Source organism: Cetorhinus maximus, chromosome 3 (genome assembly GCF_964194155.1).
Source record: "Cetorhinus maximus chromosome 3, sCetMax3.hap1.1, whole genome shotgun sequence".
In the NCBI taxonomy this organism is placed as follows: domain Eukaryota; kingdom Metazoa; phylum Chordata; class Chondrichthyes; order Lamniformes; family Cetorhinidae; genus Cetorhinus; species Cetorhinus maximus.
The window spans coordinates 103,141,257-103,157,516 of NC_135881.1; the positions used below are offsets into that span (position 1 = coordinate 103,141,257).

General features: G+C 39.4%; 1 protein-coding gene across 1 annotated transcript in view; it reads left to right on the forward strand.

Moving 5' to 3' along the window:
* Positions 1-14,263, forward strand: part of sdhaf3 (succinate dehydrogenase complex assembly factor 3) — a 51,798-nt gene extending 37,535 nt beyond the window's left edge. The window contains exon 2 of the mRNA XM_078538781.1: positions 13,724-14,263. Coding sequence (XP_078394907.1) covers positions 13,724-13,927 — 204 coding nt within the window. The 3' untranslated portion in view covers positions 13,928-14,263. The remainder of the gene's footprint in view (positions 1-13,723) is intronic.
* The last annotated feature ends 1,997 nt before the right edge of the window (positions 14,264-16,260 follow it).

Genomic DNA, 16,260 nt, shown 5'->3' on the forward strand with positions numbered 1-16,260 from the left:
ACCTCTCTGTAATTTCTTCGCAAATTTGTTTCTCTACATTCCTTCCATGGTTGGTGGTCCATATACTACACTGATTTATGTTATTGCACCTTTTTCATTCCTTACTTCTAGCCAGAGAGATTCCGTCCTTGACCTCTCTGGAACATCCTCTCTCTCCAGTATTGTAATGCCATCTTTAACCAATACTATCACTTTTCTTCCTTTCCTGTCCACTAAACACCTTGTACTCAGGAATATTTAATGTCCAATCCTGCCCCTTTTTGAGCCAGGTCTCTGATATAGTAATATTATAATTCCATTTGTCAACCTGTGCCTGTAGCTCACCAATCTTATTAACCACACTCCATGCATTCACACACATGCACATTAAGCCTAATTTAGGCTTTTTTACTTTCCCCCTAACTCTGACCCCTTCTAATGACTTACTGTTGCCATCTCCAATTCTATCAAACTTTCCATTAACCTTGATACTTTTTTAAATTCGTTCATGGGATGTGGGCATCACTGGCTAGGCCAGCATTTATTGCCCATCTCTAATTACCCTTGAGAAGGTATTGGTGAGCCGCCTACTTGAACCGCTGCAGTGCATGTGGTGTAGGTACACCAACAGTGCAGTTAGGGAAGGAGTTCCAGGATTTTGACCCAGTGACAGTGAAGGACCGGCGCTATATTTCCAAGTCAGGATGGTGAGGGGCTTGGAGGGGAACTTCCAGGTGGTGGTGTTCCTATCTGTCTGCTTCCCTTGTATTTCTAGATGGTAGTGGCTGTGGGTTTAGAAGGTGCTATCTAAGAAGGCTTGGTAAGTTCCTGCAGTTCATCTTGTAAATGGCACACACTGCTGCCTCTGTGTGTCTGGTGGAGGGAGTGAATGTTTGTGGATGGGATGCCAATCAAGCGGGCTGCTTTGTCTTGGATGGTGTCGAGCTTCTTGAGTGTTGTTGGAGCTGCACTCATCCAGGCAAGTGGGGAGTATTCCATCACACTCCTAAAGCGCTAGTCTGGTTCAGTTTCTGGTCAGTGGTAACCCCCAGGATGTTGCTATATTCTCCTTATCAGTTAATACTTCTCTACTTCTCACTGCCAGATCTTCTCTTCTCCGCTCTGAATTTCCCTTCAGGCTCCCATTCCCCTGCCAATCTAGCTTAAGCCCTCCCCAACAGCACTAGCAAACCTCCCCACAAGGACATTAGTCCCAGTCCTGTTAAGGTGATTATTGTAAAACCTATCTGGTTCACTAATGTCATTTAGGGAAGGAAATCTGCCATATTTACCTGGCCTGACCTACATGTGACTCCAGAACCACAGCAATATGGTTGACTCTTAAATGCCCTCTGAACAGGGGCAATTAGGGATGGGCAATAAATGTTGACTTAGCCAGCGACACCCATATCCAATGAATAATAAAAAATTTTTTTAACCCTGTCCTGTCTGTGGTGTGTGGAGGAGGGTGTGGAAGAGGGTTTAGAATTGAGGCAAAGGTGTGAAGGAAAGGTAATTAGTCGTTTGTGGGAGTCATTACCCTATTGTACTAAAGATTGAAAGGCCTGGAAGGGAATTATGCTAGGCTTCACAGGTGTGAGTTCCACTGCGTTCCTTCAAGGGTGTAAAGGAAGGAACTTCCCAGGCACGCATGAGAAGTACCAACACACCCCGCTCCCCCAACATGGCGCCTTGGGGTTTCCTGTGGAATCCACCACTGGGTGCAACTACTCCATGCCGGGTCTCCAGCCTGGAAATTTCAGGGCCTGGATTTTGTTGGTTGGCATGCTCACCTAAAATTGGTAGTTTGATTACATTGCATTGTATAGCTTTGATTGGCCTCTGAAACTCCTTGACTAATTATGACTGCTCTGCCAGACCCAGAGTGATTACTATGTCCCTTCTCTAATCCACAAATCAATATGCAATTGCATTTTGGAAGTGGGAACCTAATCTGGAACAATTGCTTCCAGTTTTAAAATTAGGAAACTCTTGACCTGTTTGAACTACATCCAGTATTTTTGTTTGTGGGAATGCACAAGTGACAAGTGATCATGCTCAATTTTTAAAAAAACTCAATTCCATCTGTAGATTAAATCTTGTCAGACTCAGACAGAGCCATAGATAACCCAGTTCAACTGAAAAATGTATAATTTTAAAGGTGCTAGATGATGTATTATTATGTTTCTAAATTAGGTGAGTATAATAACTAGCAGCATGTTGTGAATGATTGATTGTAAATTCATCTGATGTCATGTCTGAAAGCCAGTCACTGAGTTTAATCCACTGTCATTGATTTGACATTGCAATGGCACTCTTGTTTCTTAACATTGCTGTTTTCTGAATTGTAAGATGTAAAGCAAGAGAGCTCTTATATGTCATCCAGGAAAGAGAAATTTCCACCATTCGGCAGAGTACTGCCTTTTGGATAACAGAATTTTGCCCTTTTAATTGTTTTTCCTGACCTCCGCTTCCCCTCGACCACCGCCTTCTGCAATGCTGCCAAAGCCAGGTGGAGATTCACAAAGTCTGGTAAATCCTCTGCCAGTAAGGGGCACAGGCTCAGAGGAGCCACCACTTTTCCCAGTGGGAGGTCGCACGCTGCTGCTGACTGCTTGTTGGAGTTGCAGGGTTCGGCAGCCTGGGAAGGAGTGGGGAGGAGCAGCAACCCCCAGCAGCAAAGGCAGTCTCCAGGTGCACAATGATGAAGCAGTGCTGGTCAAGGGACAGGAGGGGTAAAGAGGCACTACTCACAACATTGGGCATGCCAACAAAAGGGATCAGTTTCCTTGACAGGTCTGAGCAGCAACATCGCCGATGGCTGGCCCTTTAGATGCAGCTGGTGTTTGATATGTGCACCCTCCTGGAGGAGGATCTTCACTTGCAAGGAACGGGTGGATACCCACTGCCAGCAGCTGTCAAGGTGACAGTCACCTTGAATTTCTTAGCATCTGGCTACACCCAAGCCTCCTCCCACTTTCCTCATCTAAATCTATCATTGTAGCCCTCTATTCCCTTTGCCCTCAAATGCTCACCTAGCTTCCTCTTAACTGCATTATTGGTATTCGCTACGTCCACTCCTTGTAGTAGTACATTCCACGTTCTCACCACTCTTTGGGTAAAGCACATTTTTCTGAATTCTGTATTGGATTTCTTGGTTACTGCTTTATGTTGATGGTTTTTATTGATGCTGTTCTCCACAAAAGGAAACAGCTTCTCTGCCTGTACTCTAAGTTTAGGAAAGGTTTTGATAAAGACCTTTATTAGGTCACCTCTCAGGCTTTTTTCAAGAGATAAGAGACCCAGCCTGTGAATCTTTTCCTGATATGTATACCCACACATTTCAGGTATCTTTCTTATAAATCTCTCTGCACCTCCTCCAGTGTCTCTCTATTCTTTTTATAATATGATAAGCAGTACTGCACACAGTAAGTCTGGAGTAACTGAGGTTTGATGCAAGTTTAGCATAATTTCCTTACTTTTCTGTCCCTCGAAAAATTTAGTCTAGTACTTGGTTTGCTTTCTTTATAGCCTTGTTAACCTATGGTACAACTTTTAGTCATTGGCTTATATAAAAAGAATAGAGAGACACAGGAGGAGGTGCGGAGAAATTTATAAGAAAGATATCTGAAATGTGTGGGTATACAAATCAGGAAAAGATTCACAGGCTGGGTCTCTTTTCTCTTGAAGAAAGCCTGAGAGGTGACCTAATAGAGGTCTTTATCAAAACCTTTCCCAAATTTCAAGATCCCTTTGTTCCTCAACCCCACCTACACTTGCACCTTCCAAATAAAATGTGATCTCCCTATTCTTCCTACCAAAATGGTTATATCAATAAAAATGGAAAGCTGTGGTGGTAATGGGATCATTAAGGGATAGATAGGATGAACTTCATTTGCCTATTATTTGCCCTTTCTGCAAGATTATTAATGCCCTCCTGTAATTTATTGCAGTCCCCCTCAGTATTGACTGTCCCTTCCAATTTGGTGTCATCTGCAAATTTAGAGATTGCATTTTTGATTTCATATCCTAAATTGTGAATATAAATTGCGAACAGCAGTGGTTCTAGCACTGATCCTTCTGGAACCCCACTTGCCACCTTCTAAATAACTAATCTAACCCCCACTCCCTGCTTTCTGTCTTGAAGCCAGCTGGAAATCCATTCTGCCACTTGTCCCCTGACTCCATATTCTCCGACCTTATTCATTAGTCTATTATGGGGCACCTTATAAAAGGCCATTTGAAAATCCAGATACATCTACTGCATTATATTGTCCACTTGCTCTGTTACTTCATCAAACAATTCAATAAAGTTGGTCAAGTAAGATTTCCCATTTTTGAAATACATGCGGACTACATTTTTTTTGTTTCTAGATGTTCTATTATCCTCTCTTTTAGTAGGGTTTCCATTTTTTTCCATCACTGATGTTAAGCTGGCTGGTGGATAATTCCCTGGTCCTATTTTGTCCCCTTCTTAAATATAGGAATTACTTTAGCTATCCGCCAGTCCTGTGGCACCACACCTTTCTCTGAATAATTTTTAAGTATGTGTAGTAATGCCTCTGCTATCACTTCCCAAGATTCTTTTTAAAATATGTGGATGCAATCCATCTGAACCACAGGCTTTATCCTCTTTAAGTTTATTTAGTTTATTCAATACATCCCCTTTAAAAAATTTTTTAAATGCATTGTGCAATATCATGTCTACCTGTTCTAACTCCCTGATAAATACCAAAGAAAAATAATTATTTAATATTTCTGCCAGTTCTCTGTCATTACCTGTGGTGTTATCCTGTCTATCCCTTAATGATCCCATTGCCATCACAACCTTCCTTTTTTATTGATGCACCTGTAAAATATTTTACTACTTTGTTTTGTGTTCCTTGATAACTTAGTTTCATAGTTCCTCTTTGCCTTCCTATTTTCTTTTTACTTCTTTCCTAATCTCTTGGTATTCTCTCTGATCATGCACTCCTGCTTTTTGTGCTGTTCCGATCCCAGCTGATGTTACTACTGGATAAGTCAGATTCCAGAGTGAAACCTGGCTTGATGTATCCTAACCGAAACCCTGGAGGAAAGTCACTGAACAGATTCGTAGGAATCTGATGATGAACTTTTAACACACAATAAAATATTTATTAAAACAAGAAAAATGAATTATACTACACTAGATAAAAAGGTTGGCAAAATCTCAATACAAACACAAGAAGATAATTAAATTTCCCAATATTCCTTTACCCAGCAATATCGTTATAGACATGGAAACCAGTGAAGAGTTACCACTAGGTTGACACAAAGGCTCCTTGCTTGGGACTGGTATACGTGCAAACGGTTTTCTTCCAGTGAATTCTTGAGCATTCACTTGATGCTTCACACCTAACTCTTATCTCTCCCCAATGCATCCAAAAATCGCCACACTTTAAACTCACTATTTCAGTAGTAACACCGCTAAAATGATCACATTATTGAGTCCGATAACTGTGAGAAATGAATGTTATTCTTTTTAATGTTTTTGGGGAATATTGTGTTATTCTGTAAAGAAGGCTGTGTGCCTGTGGGGGTGTGTGTGTAAATGATTTAACTAAGCTAAGCAGAGGTTAATAGGGGACAGATTGTCTGGGAGGTTTAAAACATGAAAAGGATAGAGGTGTCAGGTTTGAAGTACAAGTGAATAGGTTAGATCTAACATTTTCATTTTTATATAAGTTGAGAGTTTGTTTGAATATCAAAGGGAAGTCAGAGTCGACAATAAACATGTTTGCACTTTGCAGGAGTTCCTTAGGTAAACAGAAGAGGGGATATAATATTTTATTGACCCAAAAGCAAAGACATAGAGACATGAAAGATCTTATATTTGGAAGGATTTGAGTTTCAAAGAGGTGTGAGAACAATGGAACTTGAGGTGAAAGGGGAAAAGAGGCATTTTAGAGTTACTGTGGAGAGCTGTGAGATGTTGCTGTTAGCTAGAGCTAGGCTGGGAGTTGTTAGCTCTGGACTAGGAGAAGATGCAGTTGAATCAGCCATCCTGTCATGCCAGAAAAGTTCTGGGTTGCAACAAGTAGTTTTGTTCTGAAGTTTTGGATTGTCACAGCAGAGTGGAAGAGAGTTAGAGTTAGCAATTTGCCTTGGGTAATATTACTGGATTTTTATAGGTTAACATCTATAAGGGAGCATTGCCTGGAAGGTGTTTACTTGTGGGTCTGACCAAGTAGAGTGTCTTTTTGGGGGAATGTTTTGTAAGACTAATTTTAATTGTGCAACTGTAATCTTATGTGCTTAAGTTTTCTTTTATTCCTGTTAATAAAACTTTTACTTTTAATTTTTAAAATCCCAAAAGTGTTACTGGACTTCTTGCTGCTGAGATCAGTTCTTGTCTTCTCATTTTCAGAATACAAAAAAAAGGGTATGGCCCATAAGCCAAGTTCCCCTCAGGGACTTGGTTTGTGCAGCAATTAACACTGGCTGCGGTCATAACATAACTGATTATTTAGTTAACTACTGTCCCACTAGCCTTGTATTTTTCTCTTCTTGGAGAGCTGAAAAATCATCATCTTCGCTTTCTGACACACACTGAACTCTTCCGTGTCTTTTTTTATGTCTCTGTGTCACTAGACCACTGTCGCTAGGCAACAGCCCAGTTTTTCTACTTTGTTTTTTTTCCCCTCAAAATCACTAAACTTCTAACCCCTTTTTAACCCATCTCTTTAACTTCAGGGTGGAAAACCTCATTAAAAATTCATATAACAAAGCCAAAAGACTGATCTTTCAGCCACAGGTCCACCCAGACTTCCAGGTACCAAGGCTCATAAACCACTTAATGAAACTGAAACCCCTCTACCTTCCTTAACACAAAAATACATATATGTAAAAATTCAACTTAAAAATTATACATTGTTCATCACAATACTTAATGTATGCCTCTTTCCTAATCCTCAATTGTTCCCTTGTGTCCTTATTCATCCATGGAATCTCATTAGTGTTTAGTTTGCTCTTTCGCTTTAGCAAAATATATTTTTCCTGCACTCTGAAAAGTTTTAAATGTTTCCATTTATTGTTCCACATTGTTATTTGCCAATATAGTTGCTCATTTTATTTTCCCCCGTTCTATTCTCAGCCCCTCAAAATAATCCCAAACCTATTAATCTGTTTTTTTTGTCATTCTTATGTTTTTCTCTATCATCATCTTTATAGGTCACTATTACCTATATGTTCCCCTACTTCCATTAGTGAATCTTCCCTTGTTAGGCTTTTTACATATTGGATTAGAAAGGAGCCCTATACATATTGTAGGAACTCCATTCCCTTATCCCCCTCATCCACATTTTCTGTCCAATTAATATTAGGATAGTTGTAATCTCCCACGATTAATTTGTTTGCATATTTCTTCCTCAAACTCCTTTCCACTATTTGGCATTCTATAGTTTATACCTATTAGTGTGATTGACCTATTATTATCTTTTATCTCTATTGATGTGGATTCTATTTTTGTCTTGCTAATACCTGTGTTCCTGTTTTCTGCTGCCATTATGTTATCCCTATTAAGTACAGCTCCTCCACCTCCCCATTTCACACTCTAATTTCTAAATATGTTATACTATGCAGTGTTTAATTCCTAGTCCTGATTTTTCTGGGCCTATGTTTCAGTAATCTCTGTCTGGTTCTTCCCAACATACAATTGCCTCCAGCTCTCATGTTTTATTAAGGACATTGTGTGCACATCTTGTACAGACATTTTAACACTCATTTTTTTAATAGGATTTCCTCTGACTTTGTTTATACATCTTTTTAGACCTCTGCTCTATTAGTCTATTTATTTCCTTGCCATGTCCTTAATTTATTCTCTCCTATGCTCTCTTGCCCTGTTTTGTTTACATTTAGGCAGCTTACATTTCTTGTGGATTCCTTCCCCCACTTTACCAGTTTAAAGCTTTTGCTACTTCCCTATTTAAGCTTTCTACTTGGACACAGGTCCCATTCCAGTTCAAGTAGAGCCCATCCCATCGGTACAGTTCCTTACTGTCCCAGAATTTATACCACTGTTCCATGAAAAGGAACTCTTCTTTCCCACTCCAGCCCTTGGGCCACTCGTTAATTCTGCTAATCTGTCTGTCCCTATCCCAATTTACACATTGCTAGGGTAATAATCCGGAGGTAATTACCCTTGAAGTTCTGCCTTTTAATTTAGAGCCTAGACCTAATACTCTTTCAGCAGGATCTCCTCATGTTCCTACCAACATTGTTTGTTCCAACATGGACCATAACAATTGGATTTACCCCTTCTGTTTCCAGATTCCTCTCCAGTTGCCATGAGATATCGGTTACCCTGGTACTGGATAGGCAACACACCCCTCAGGATTCTTGACCTTGGCTGCTGAGGATGCTCTCTATCCGCCTATTTATAGAGTCACCTGTTACTATCACATTTCTATTATGCTCCCCCTTTAATTAGAAATCTTTCCTTTGACAAAATGGATGTGCCATTCTACCCATCCTCCCTGAAGCTCAGCAACCTGGAGCTGGGATGCTAATGTTGAGGTTGAGCCAAAGAACTGCGGCAAAGCCCATCATTAGTAAATCTAGTTTCTGAGCTGAAAATAGCCCTGTCTTTCCAGCAGGAGAATTCCAGAAGATTCTGCCTATGATGTGTTGAGGCCCTAGTGGACACCTGGTGGATGAAGTTCAGCATCTATTAACCTTTTACAATCTTTTGTTCAATCATTTACCCTTCTTCCTTTCAGGATGTGTTCCATTGGTTTGCTATGAAATCTAATCTATCAACAAATTGAGCTATGAACAGGCTGATTAATATTATCATTCTTCCTGCTCAAGGACTGAGTATTGAAGATTTAAAAATACAAATGTAATCCCACCTTGCTTCTCTCCAGTTTTGCAGAAATTTGCAGTCAATCAAATCTTGTACCTGCATTTTAAAATATTAATTCTTAGGAATTTATATATCAGCACTCAAGTAGGCAATTTGATCCACTCATGCCTGAACCTACTCTGAAAGAGCTGATTAATTCCATTTTCTCGCCCAAACCTTTTTTTTACAAATATATATCCATTTCCTTTTTAAAAGTGATTTCACATCCTAATTACCCTCTTCATAAAGAAAAAAATCCTAATCTCTTCCTCCTTTTTGATTTTAGTTTTCTGGTGCTTCGTTACTAATTAATTGACTAATCAAAAGAGTTTTACTCATTTGTCCTTATAAAAATCGCCTTTCTCTTCCTATTTGTCTTTACCATCACCACTCATGTTGAAGTACGGTACCTTAGCCATGTGATCTTCAGTCTTGTGTGATATTTAACACACACTGAGCAGATATCGTAATGAAACATGTATGTGTTTCAGCAGAGATTCGTGTATGGAAATTGTGAGTGGAACCCAAAGGCAATAACACTTTAGCTGAAAGCTAATTCAATACAAACCAGGCATCAACGCTGGTTCAGGGATGTAGACTTTGGCGGAGAGTTTTAATTCCCAAAAATGGATAGGTTTGGTTCAGCTGGGAAGTAAAAGGAGGTGAGGACTGCTGCATGCAAAGTTAAGTGCCTTTCCAGCACTGCTTGTGAGCTAGGAGCGCTTCCACTGCCCATGAAACAAACGAGTTAATCTGTCCAGTAATAAGGCCCCCAATGCTCACCCCCGCCCCACCACCCTTGATTGGATGCCCTACATGGCCTGTGAACCTTTCCTGTACGCCACATACGCCCCTCCCCCAATGTGCTCCACCAGCCCTCTGCAATCATCTTCTCTCCTCCCCCTATCTCTCCAACCCCTTCCATGATTTTCTTCCATTCCACAAACCCCACCAGATCATCCAATCAATGTCCACTCCACCTGCCAACCCAATCTCTCCGTCTTTCCTCTGCTTCCTTGCTGTTTTCCCCATGCCGCAGGTTTACCCACTGACAGTCAGCCAGCCTCTCGATCTGGCTGGCTGAGGCCAGGAAACAGATTTCTAAAATGGTAATTGGGCCCTGCTGTTAAATTCAGCAGGACTTGAGGAAAATCTGTTCTTCAACTGTAAAACTGCCCTACTCCTTGAGTATTCCTTATCTCCAAAGTATTAAGGCATCTTATATTGGAAGAATAATTTGTGCATAGTACAATGGTTCTTCTACCCAGCTAACTCTAATCCTCAAAGTTATTTGTAAAAATGTATGTGCACATCACTAGTATTGGAGCAGTGGAGTTGGCCACAACATGGTAGTAACCTGGGAACATGTTGACCCTACCTCTTGAATGCAAAAGTGTATGTCCCAGAGCAGGGGAAAGATGAAATCGCTAAAAAAAAAACACATTTCTAATATTCTGCCTGATAATTACATTTTCTTAATGGAGATATCTCACGAGGAGAAAGCTTTTTAGTCAGTCTTGAATTATTGCAATGCTGCCATCTCATACATTCAGAATAAATTAAGATCTTAGCTGCCTTTTGCCTGATGTGTCAATGACTGATATGGTTAAATATTCCAATAAGGTGGATGAATAAACGATTGTGCCAAAAAATTATGATATGTCACGCATCCACATGTATGCTCTAATGGAAATATGATAAAGGCTTCTCTAACCAGACTGAGGTAATAATGGTTAGTGTTAATTTTCTATTCCAGAAATGGTGGCTCATTTCATGTAACTTTGTCACCATTGTGCTACTGGTGCAAAGTGCTGTACAGTTTTCCAGCAGATCACAGAAATATATTTAATATAAATTCCAATTCTAATGATTTTTTCAGATTCCATTTTGGTTTAAAATATTTTTTAAATTTCAGTTATGAAAATATGTGCTAAGAGCCAGCCATCTAGAAATGAGTGGTTTTTAAAATCTACAAATGTTTAAAAAATTGACCAGTATACATTACAGGACTTATTATAGTAATTCAGTTTCTAAAGGAGTCATTCTTGCCTATTACAGTCAGTAAAGCTCATTTAGCATTTATAAGGTAAAAATGGAAAGCACTGTATTCCATTGCAGCCAACCAATATTTTAATCAAAATCTTTCAATTGGCTGGTGGGTTTCTTCATATATCAGTCATTTTTATTTATCTGGCATAATTTCCATGAATAAAATCCTTTTACAAAGCTGTACAGTTTTTATAAAAAGTTGTCTGGCAAAAATTTCAAATGCTCTCTGAAAATGTATGGGACATAAGATGAACTGGCAATTAAAAAAAAATAAAATTTGTGTGTGCTTTTGCTTGTCTGTTAATTGGTGCTATACTCAAGTTATCACAGATTTAATTAAATTCTGTATCTGCAGAACCATTTCCTGAATAGATGCTTAAACACCTATTCAAACCACTGTCAAGAAGATATAACAATTTTCATAGTTTTATTGGAATTTGTTGTAGAGTAATATTGGGGTCTGTGTCTATGTGTGTGCCTGCGGGACTTAATTGAATTAAAGGCAGCTGATCTGAAGGATTTGATGTATCAGAAGATAAGCTAGGTTTGAAATGTTAAGGAGGTAAACATAGGAAGTTTAGAATATAAGTTGTAAAGGGAACATTTGCATTTTTAAATAAACCAGACTAGCTTGAATTTAAAACAGGAAATGAAATGTTACATCTAGCCAGGAGAAGTTAAGAAACAGTGTGTTTATTTTTCCTAAAGGTTACCAGTAAAATTGGCACTATGATAGATTTTATTATTAGAGAGGAAAAAGACATAGTGAAACAATGGGAATTTGCATTCAATGGGGAAAATATGTATAAAGGAGCAAAGGTTGTGTGTAAGGGCAGGCATTCTAAGATCTTACACAAGTGTGAAAAGTCCCCAGCATCTAAGCCTCAAGCCGCTGTCTACAAGGAACTGAAGCTGAGAAAAGCTCACTTTGAATTCGACTGTCCAGGGTATTGTGTGTTACTTTACCTGGGTCTTTTACAAGCTATGTGTCTCACTGTTGCCTTAATGGAGGTGTAACTGGGTTTATATTAATTAGGGGTTTAGAAGTTATCATAGTAGTAACTTGTAGATCTATGTATGTGCTTAAAATCATGGCCTGAATTTTTCCCACGTTGGGTGGGCTCGGCGGGAGCGAGCGGGGGCAGTCACGGAGCCGACCGTTACCCACAATTAGCTCCACGCAGCCATTTTACGTGGATGGGCCAATTAAGGCCCGCCCAGCGTAATACGTGAGCGGTAGCGCTCAGCACTACCTGTGCAGGTGGGGGGAGGAGGGACAGTCGGGTCCAGCGCTCTTTCACGCATGCTTGTGAAAGAGCGCTTCAATCTCCCTGAGACACGGAGCTGCCTCAGGGAGATTGAAGCGATTGTCAAAAAAAATCTGAAAACAAAAAATTTAATGAAACATGACCCTTCATGTGACTGTCACATGAGATGGGGCATGTTTTTATTTTTCATAGAAACTTTTTATTTAAGTTGTAAAAGCTTTAGGAAACCTCATCCTGCTCGTGGGTGAGGTTTCTGAAAAAACGTAAAGGCCGTTTGGCTTTTTCGCCTGCCCGCCAACCGTAAGGTTGGACGGGCAGTGTAAAGTTGAAATTAATTCCTTCGTTAATGGCTTTAATAGGCCTTTCAATTATCAACGGGTGCGCAGCCAACTCTGGCACGTGCCCGCCAAATGAAATATCACGAGACAGCGCGATGACGCCGGGACGCACGCCCAACATCATGCGTCATTTTACTTTCCGGCGTGTCAGACTCGCCCCCGCACGCCAAAAGTAAAATCCTGGCCTAATTCTTCTATTAATAAAGATTTAATTTAGTTTTGTAAGAAACCTATAAGACTTGTGGTCTTTTTACTGAATTCAAAGCCCACATCTCGAAATAAGTACGAAGTGCAAATAGTTGTGGCAGCTGCTTCAAGTTTCCCTCTGGGAGTTCAGCAGCTTGGCATTTACCATCTGCCTGCCATAACATCACTTTCTTACCTTTATGAACTAGATTTACTACGAAAGTTTGGAAAAGGTACATTATAACATTGTTATGTTAGAACACTTAAAATATTATTTTCAACAGAACAAAATTGTTCATTTGTTCATATCCTTAGTGGGGCCATTGGCATTATCTTGTTTCTCTGGCTTTCTTCAAGCTTCCCCAAGTCCACATCTCAGTGTTATCCACCCATCTGATTTTTCTTCTTCCTCTCCTGTTTTAACCCTCAATTTCTCCTTCACTGTTGCTAGAATAAGGCTGCCGAGTCATTGTCTGTACTTGGTTATCTCCCTTTCTCTAACTACTTAACAACCCTTTTGATTTCTGAACTTCTACTCTTGATCTAATTCATTCAGTTGTCTTTCTGTCTATAAGTAAAGTTAAATCCTTAATTCAGTAGTGTACTCTTTTTTTTAGATTTATATCAATGTGATAATTTCAGTTCAACTACTTAAAATTTGTATTCAGAAATATCAATTTAATACAAAATTTTCCGTAAGAAAAATAAATTAGCTGATGTAGTTTTATTTAATATAAAATAAGTCAAATCGAAAGGAGAGCAATAGTGTGAACAGGTACTTGCTGCTAATATCCAAGTAAAATAAATAGTATTAACAGTAGGTATCTCTCATATAAGTTAATAAATGCTGTCATTTACAGGAATCTGTTAATTTCTTGATAGAGAAACCAGTTTCTAATGCATTAGTGCAGCTGTTGATTAGTGTGGTGTCTTTAATCTCAGCCTATTTCAAAAGGTTTCATTGTTAACATGCCTAATAAGCAATTTTCTGTTTTAAGCTATAAATCGCTAATGCAGCACTCTATTTTGTCTTTGCTAAGGCATATGCAGATGTACTACAGGCACAAGCTACAGAGAGTGTGATGCATCCAACGCAGAAGGCCCACTATGGAGCTGACCTGACAGCAAATAAACTAAATAATTTTAATGGAGAACAGGTTGGACAGCTATATGAGCTGATGCAAGAAGCCACAAAACCTAATTTCCAATTCAATAATCAAGATGACCCTTATCGCAAGAAGTAATTTTGTGACTACCACAATACCATGTACTTAACATTGGGAAACTGTACCTGTTGTACCTGCTTTCTATGTATTTTGTCTCATAGAAATAATAAGTCTGAAAATTTGAAGTGTAATTTTCTTGTATCCAGCAATGTTTGACGTTGCTTTTATGATGATAAACTGAACAGACAAATTGATCTTTACAATATTTAATAAATGTACTTCAGAGAAAAAAATTCAACCTTTAATAATAAATTTCTGAATATTGAAGCAGTTCTTCTGTACAACTATCAATTATAAATCTAATTTTATGTAAAGAAATATTTCCATGTAAATAAAGAAATGTTAACAACAGTGTGTGTTGAGCAATTTGGTAAAGTATGCAAAGAATCAGTTTTGTTCAATGATATTTTGCCAGTGAATAATTGGCTGCAATTATCATGAGTATATTATTATGGGAAGGAACTTGCCTAAACATTAAATGTATGTCCCAGTATTTGAACTAAGTTTAATTCCAGCTTGGTCATTATTTTAGCAATAAAAAAAATTATGGGATGTGGTCCTTGTTGGCAATATTGGCATTTATTGCCCATCCCTAGTTGCCCTTACGAAGGTCTTGGTAAGCTGCCAACTTGAACCACTGCAGTCTCTGTGATGTAGGCACTCTTGCAAAGCTGTTAGGGAGTTTGAGGATTTGACCCACCAATGATGAAGGAACAATGATACATTTCCAGGTCAGAATGGAGTACAACTTAAGGGTGGCGATGTTCCCATGTGTCTGTTACCCTTTTCCGACTCAGTAGTAGAGGTGTCCTTGGCCTGCTGCAATGTTCCAGTGAAGCTCAACGCAAGCTTGTGGAATAGCAGCTCATCTTCCAATTAGGCATTTTACAACCCTCTGGACTCTACGTTGATTTTAACAACTTTGACCATGAACTCCATCCTCCATTTTGATTTTTTTTTTTGCCAAGTGCCAGTCAGTATCTTGTTTTCATGTTTTTTGCTTTCATACAGAACTGCTTATTGTTCTGCCATTAACACACTCTGGACCACTGCTTTGTTTCTTTACTACAACCACTATCATGCCCTTTGCCTTTTGTTGCATGATATTTTGTTATTTAATCTCACCTGTCCTCTACCCTATCCCAGACCTCTTTTGTTCTTCCTTGCCCCTCCTTTCAACAGCATAAAACCCATCACATTTCTACCTTCCCTCAGTTCTGAAGGAGTCATATTTTACTCGAAATATTAACTCATGTTTTTCTTTCCACGGATGCTACCAGACTGAGTTTTTATGTACTTTGTTTTTATTTCAGATTTCCTGCATCCACAGTATTTTGCTTTTACATTATGTAAAATTGTATTGTCTTGTTTTATTGCTGTGCTGTCAGACTAAAAATAGTAACAGATCATCTAAGTTAAGGGAAGATACACACTACCCTGGTTAATTATCCCTGTTTATGCCCCAGAGGGAGCCAATTGCATTAAAATTTGACAACGCTGGTCATTTCACTGATGCTGGCAATGTTGTACAAATACTGGATCAGGCCTGCTGGTCTGAGTTATCCAGCACTTCCTTGAAACAAAATCTTCTGATGACCTCCAAGGTAAAAGGTAGTGGCAAGTGGGTCTCAAACTTCTCCAGTATTGACAACATTGGTTTGATCCCTTTGTGACTGCTACTCTTCTTTGAACATGGTGAATGGAGGGAAATCCATGGTGAATACTGGCTCATTGTATAGAATGGTGAGGTACAGCACAGAATAGATGCATTTCTAGGGATTTCATCTTTAAAGGACTTTGAACTAGCAACTCAGCAATGGGGGAAAAAAATTCCACAGAGGCGAGATACAGGCCAACCTATATTTGACTCATTTAATCTTTATTATGTTCATCACACCTGAATTGCTGAACCTGCAAAGCTACAGACCAGGTGCTGGAAAATAGGATTGAAATGAGGGGCTATTTTTTTTTCTCTCTTCTGGTTGGCGCAGACACAATGGGCTGAATGGCCTCTTTCTGTGCCTTTTCTATGATTATGATCATCATTTAAAATCCATGCCTAAGTGCCCTTGAGAAGTTGATGGTGAGCCATCTTCTTGAACTGCTGCAGTCCACAGTGCAGTTAAGGAGTTTCAGGATTTTGATTCTGTGACAGTGAAGGAACAGCGATATAGTTTCAAGTCAGGGCGGTGTGTGGCTTGGAAGGGGAACTTGCAGGTGGTGGTGTTCCCATGCATCTGTAGCCCTTGTCCCCCTTGGTGATAGAGGACATGGGTTTGGAAGCTGGTGTCAAAGAAACCTTGGTGCGTTGCTGCAGTGCATTTTGTAGATAGTACACACTGCTGCCACTG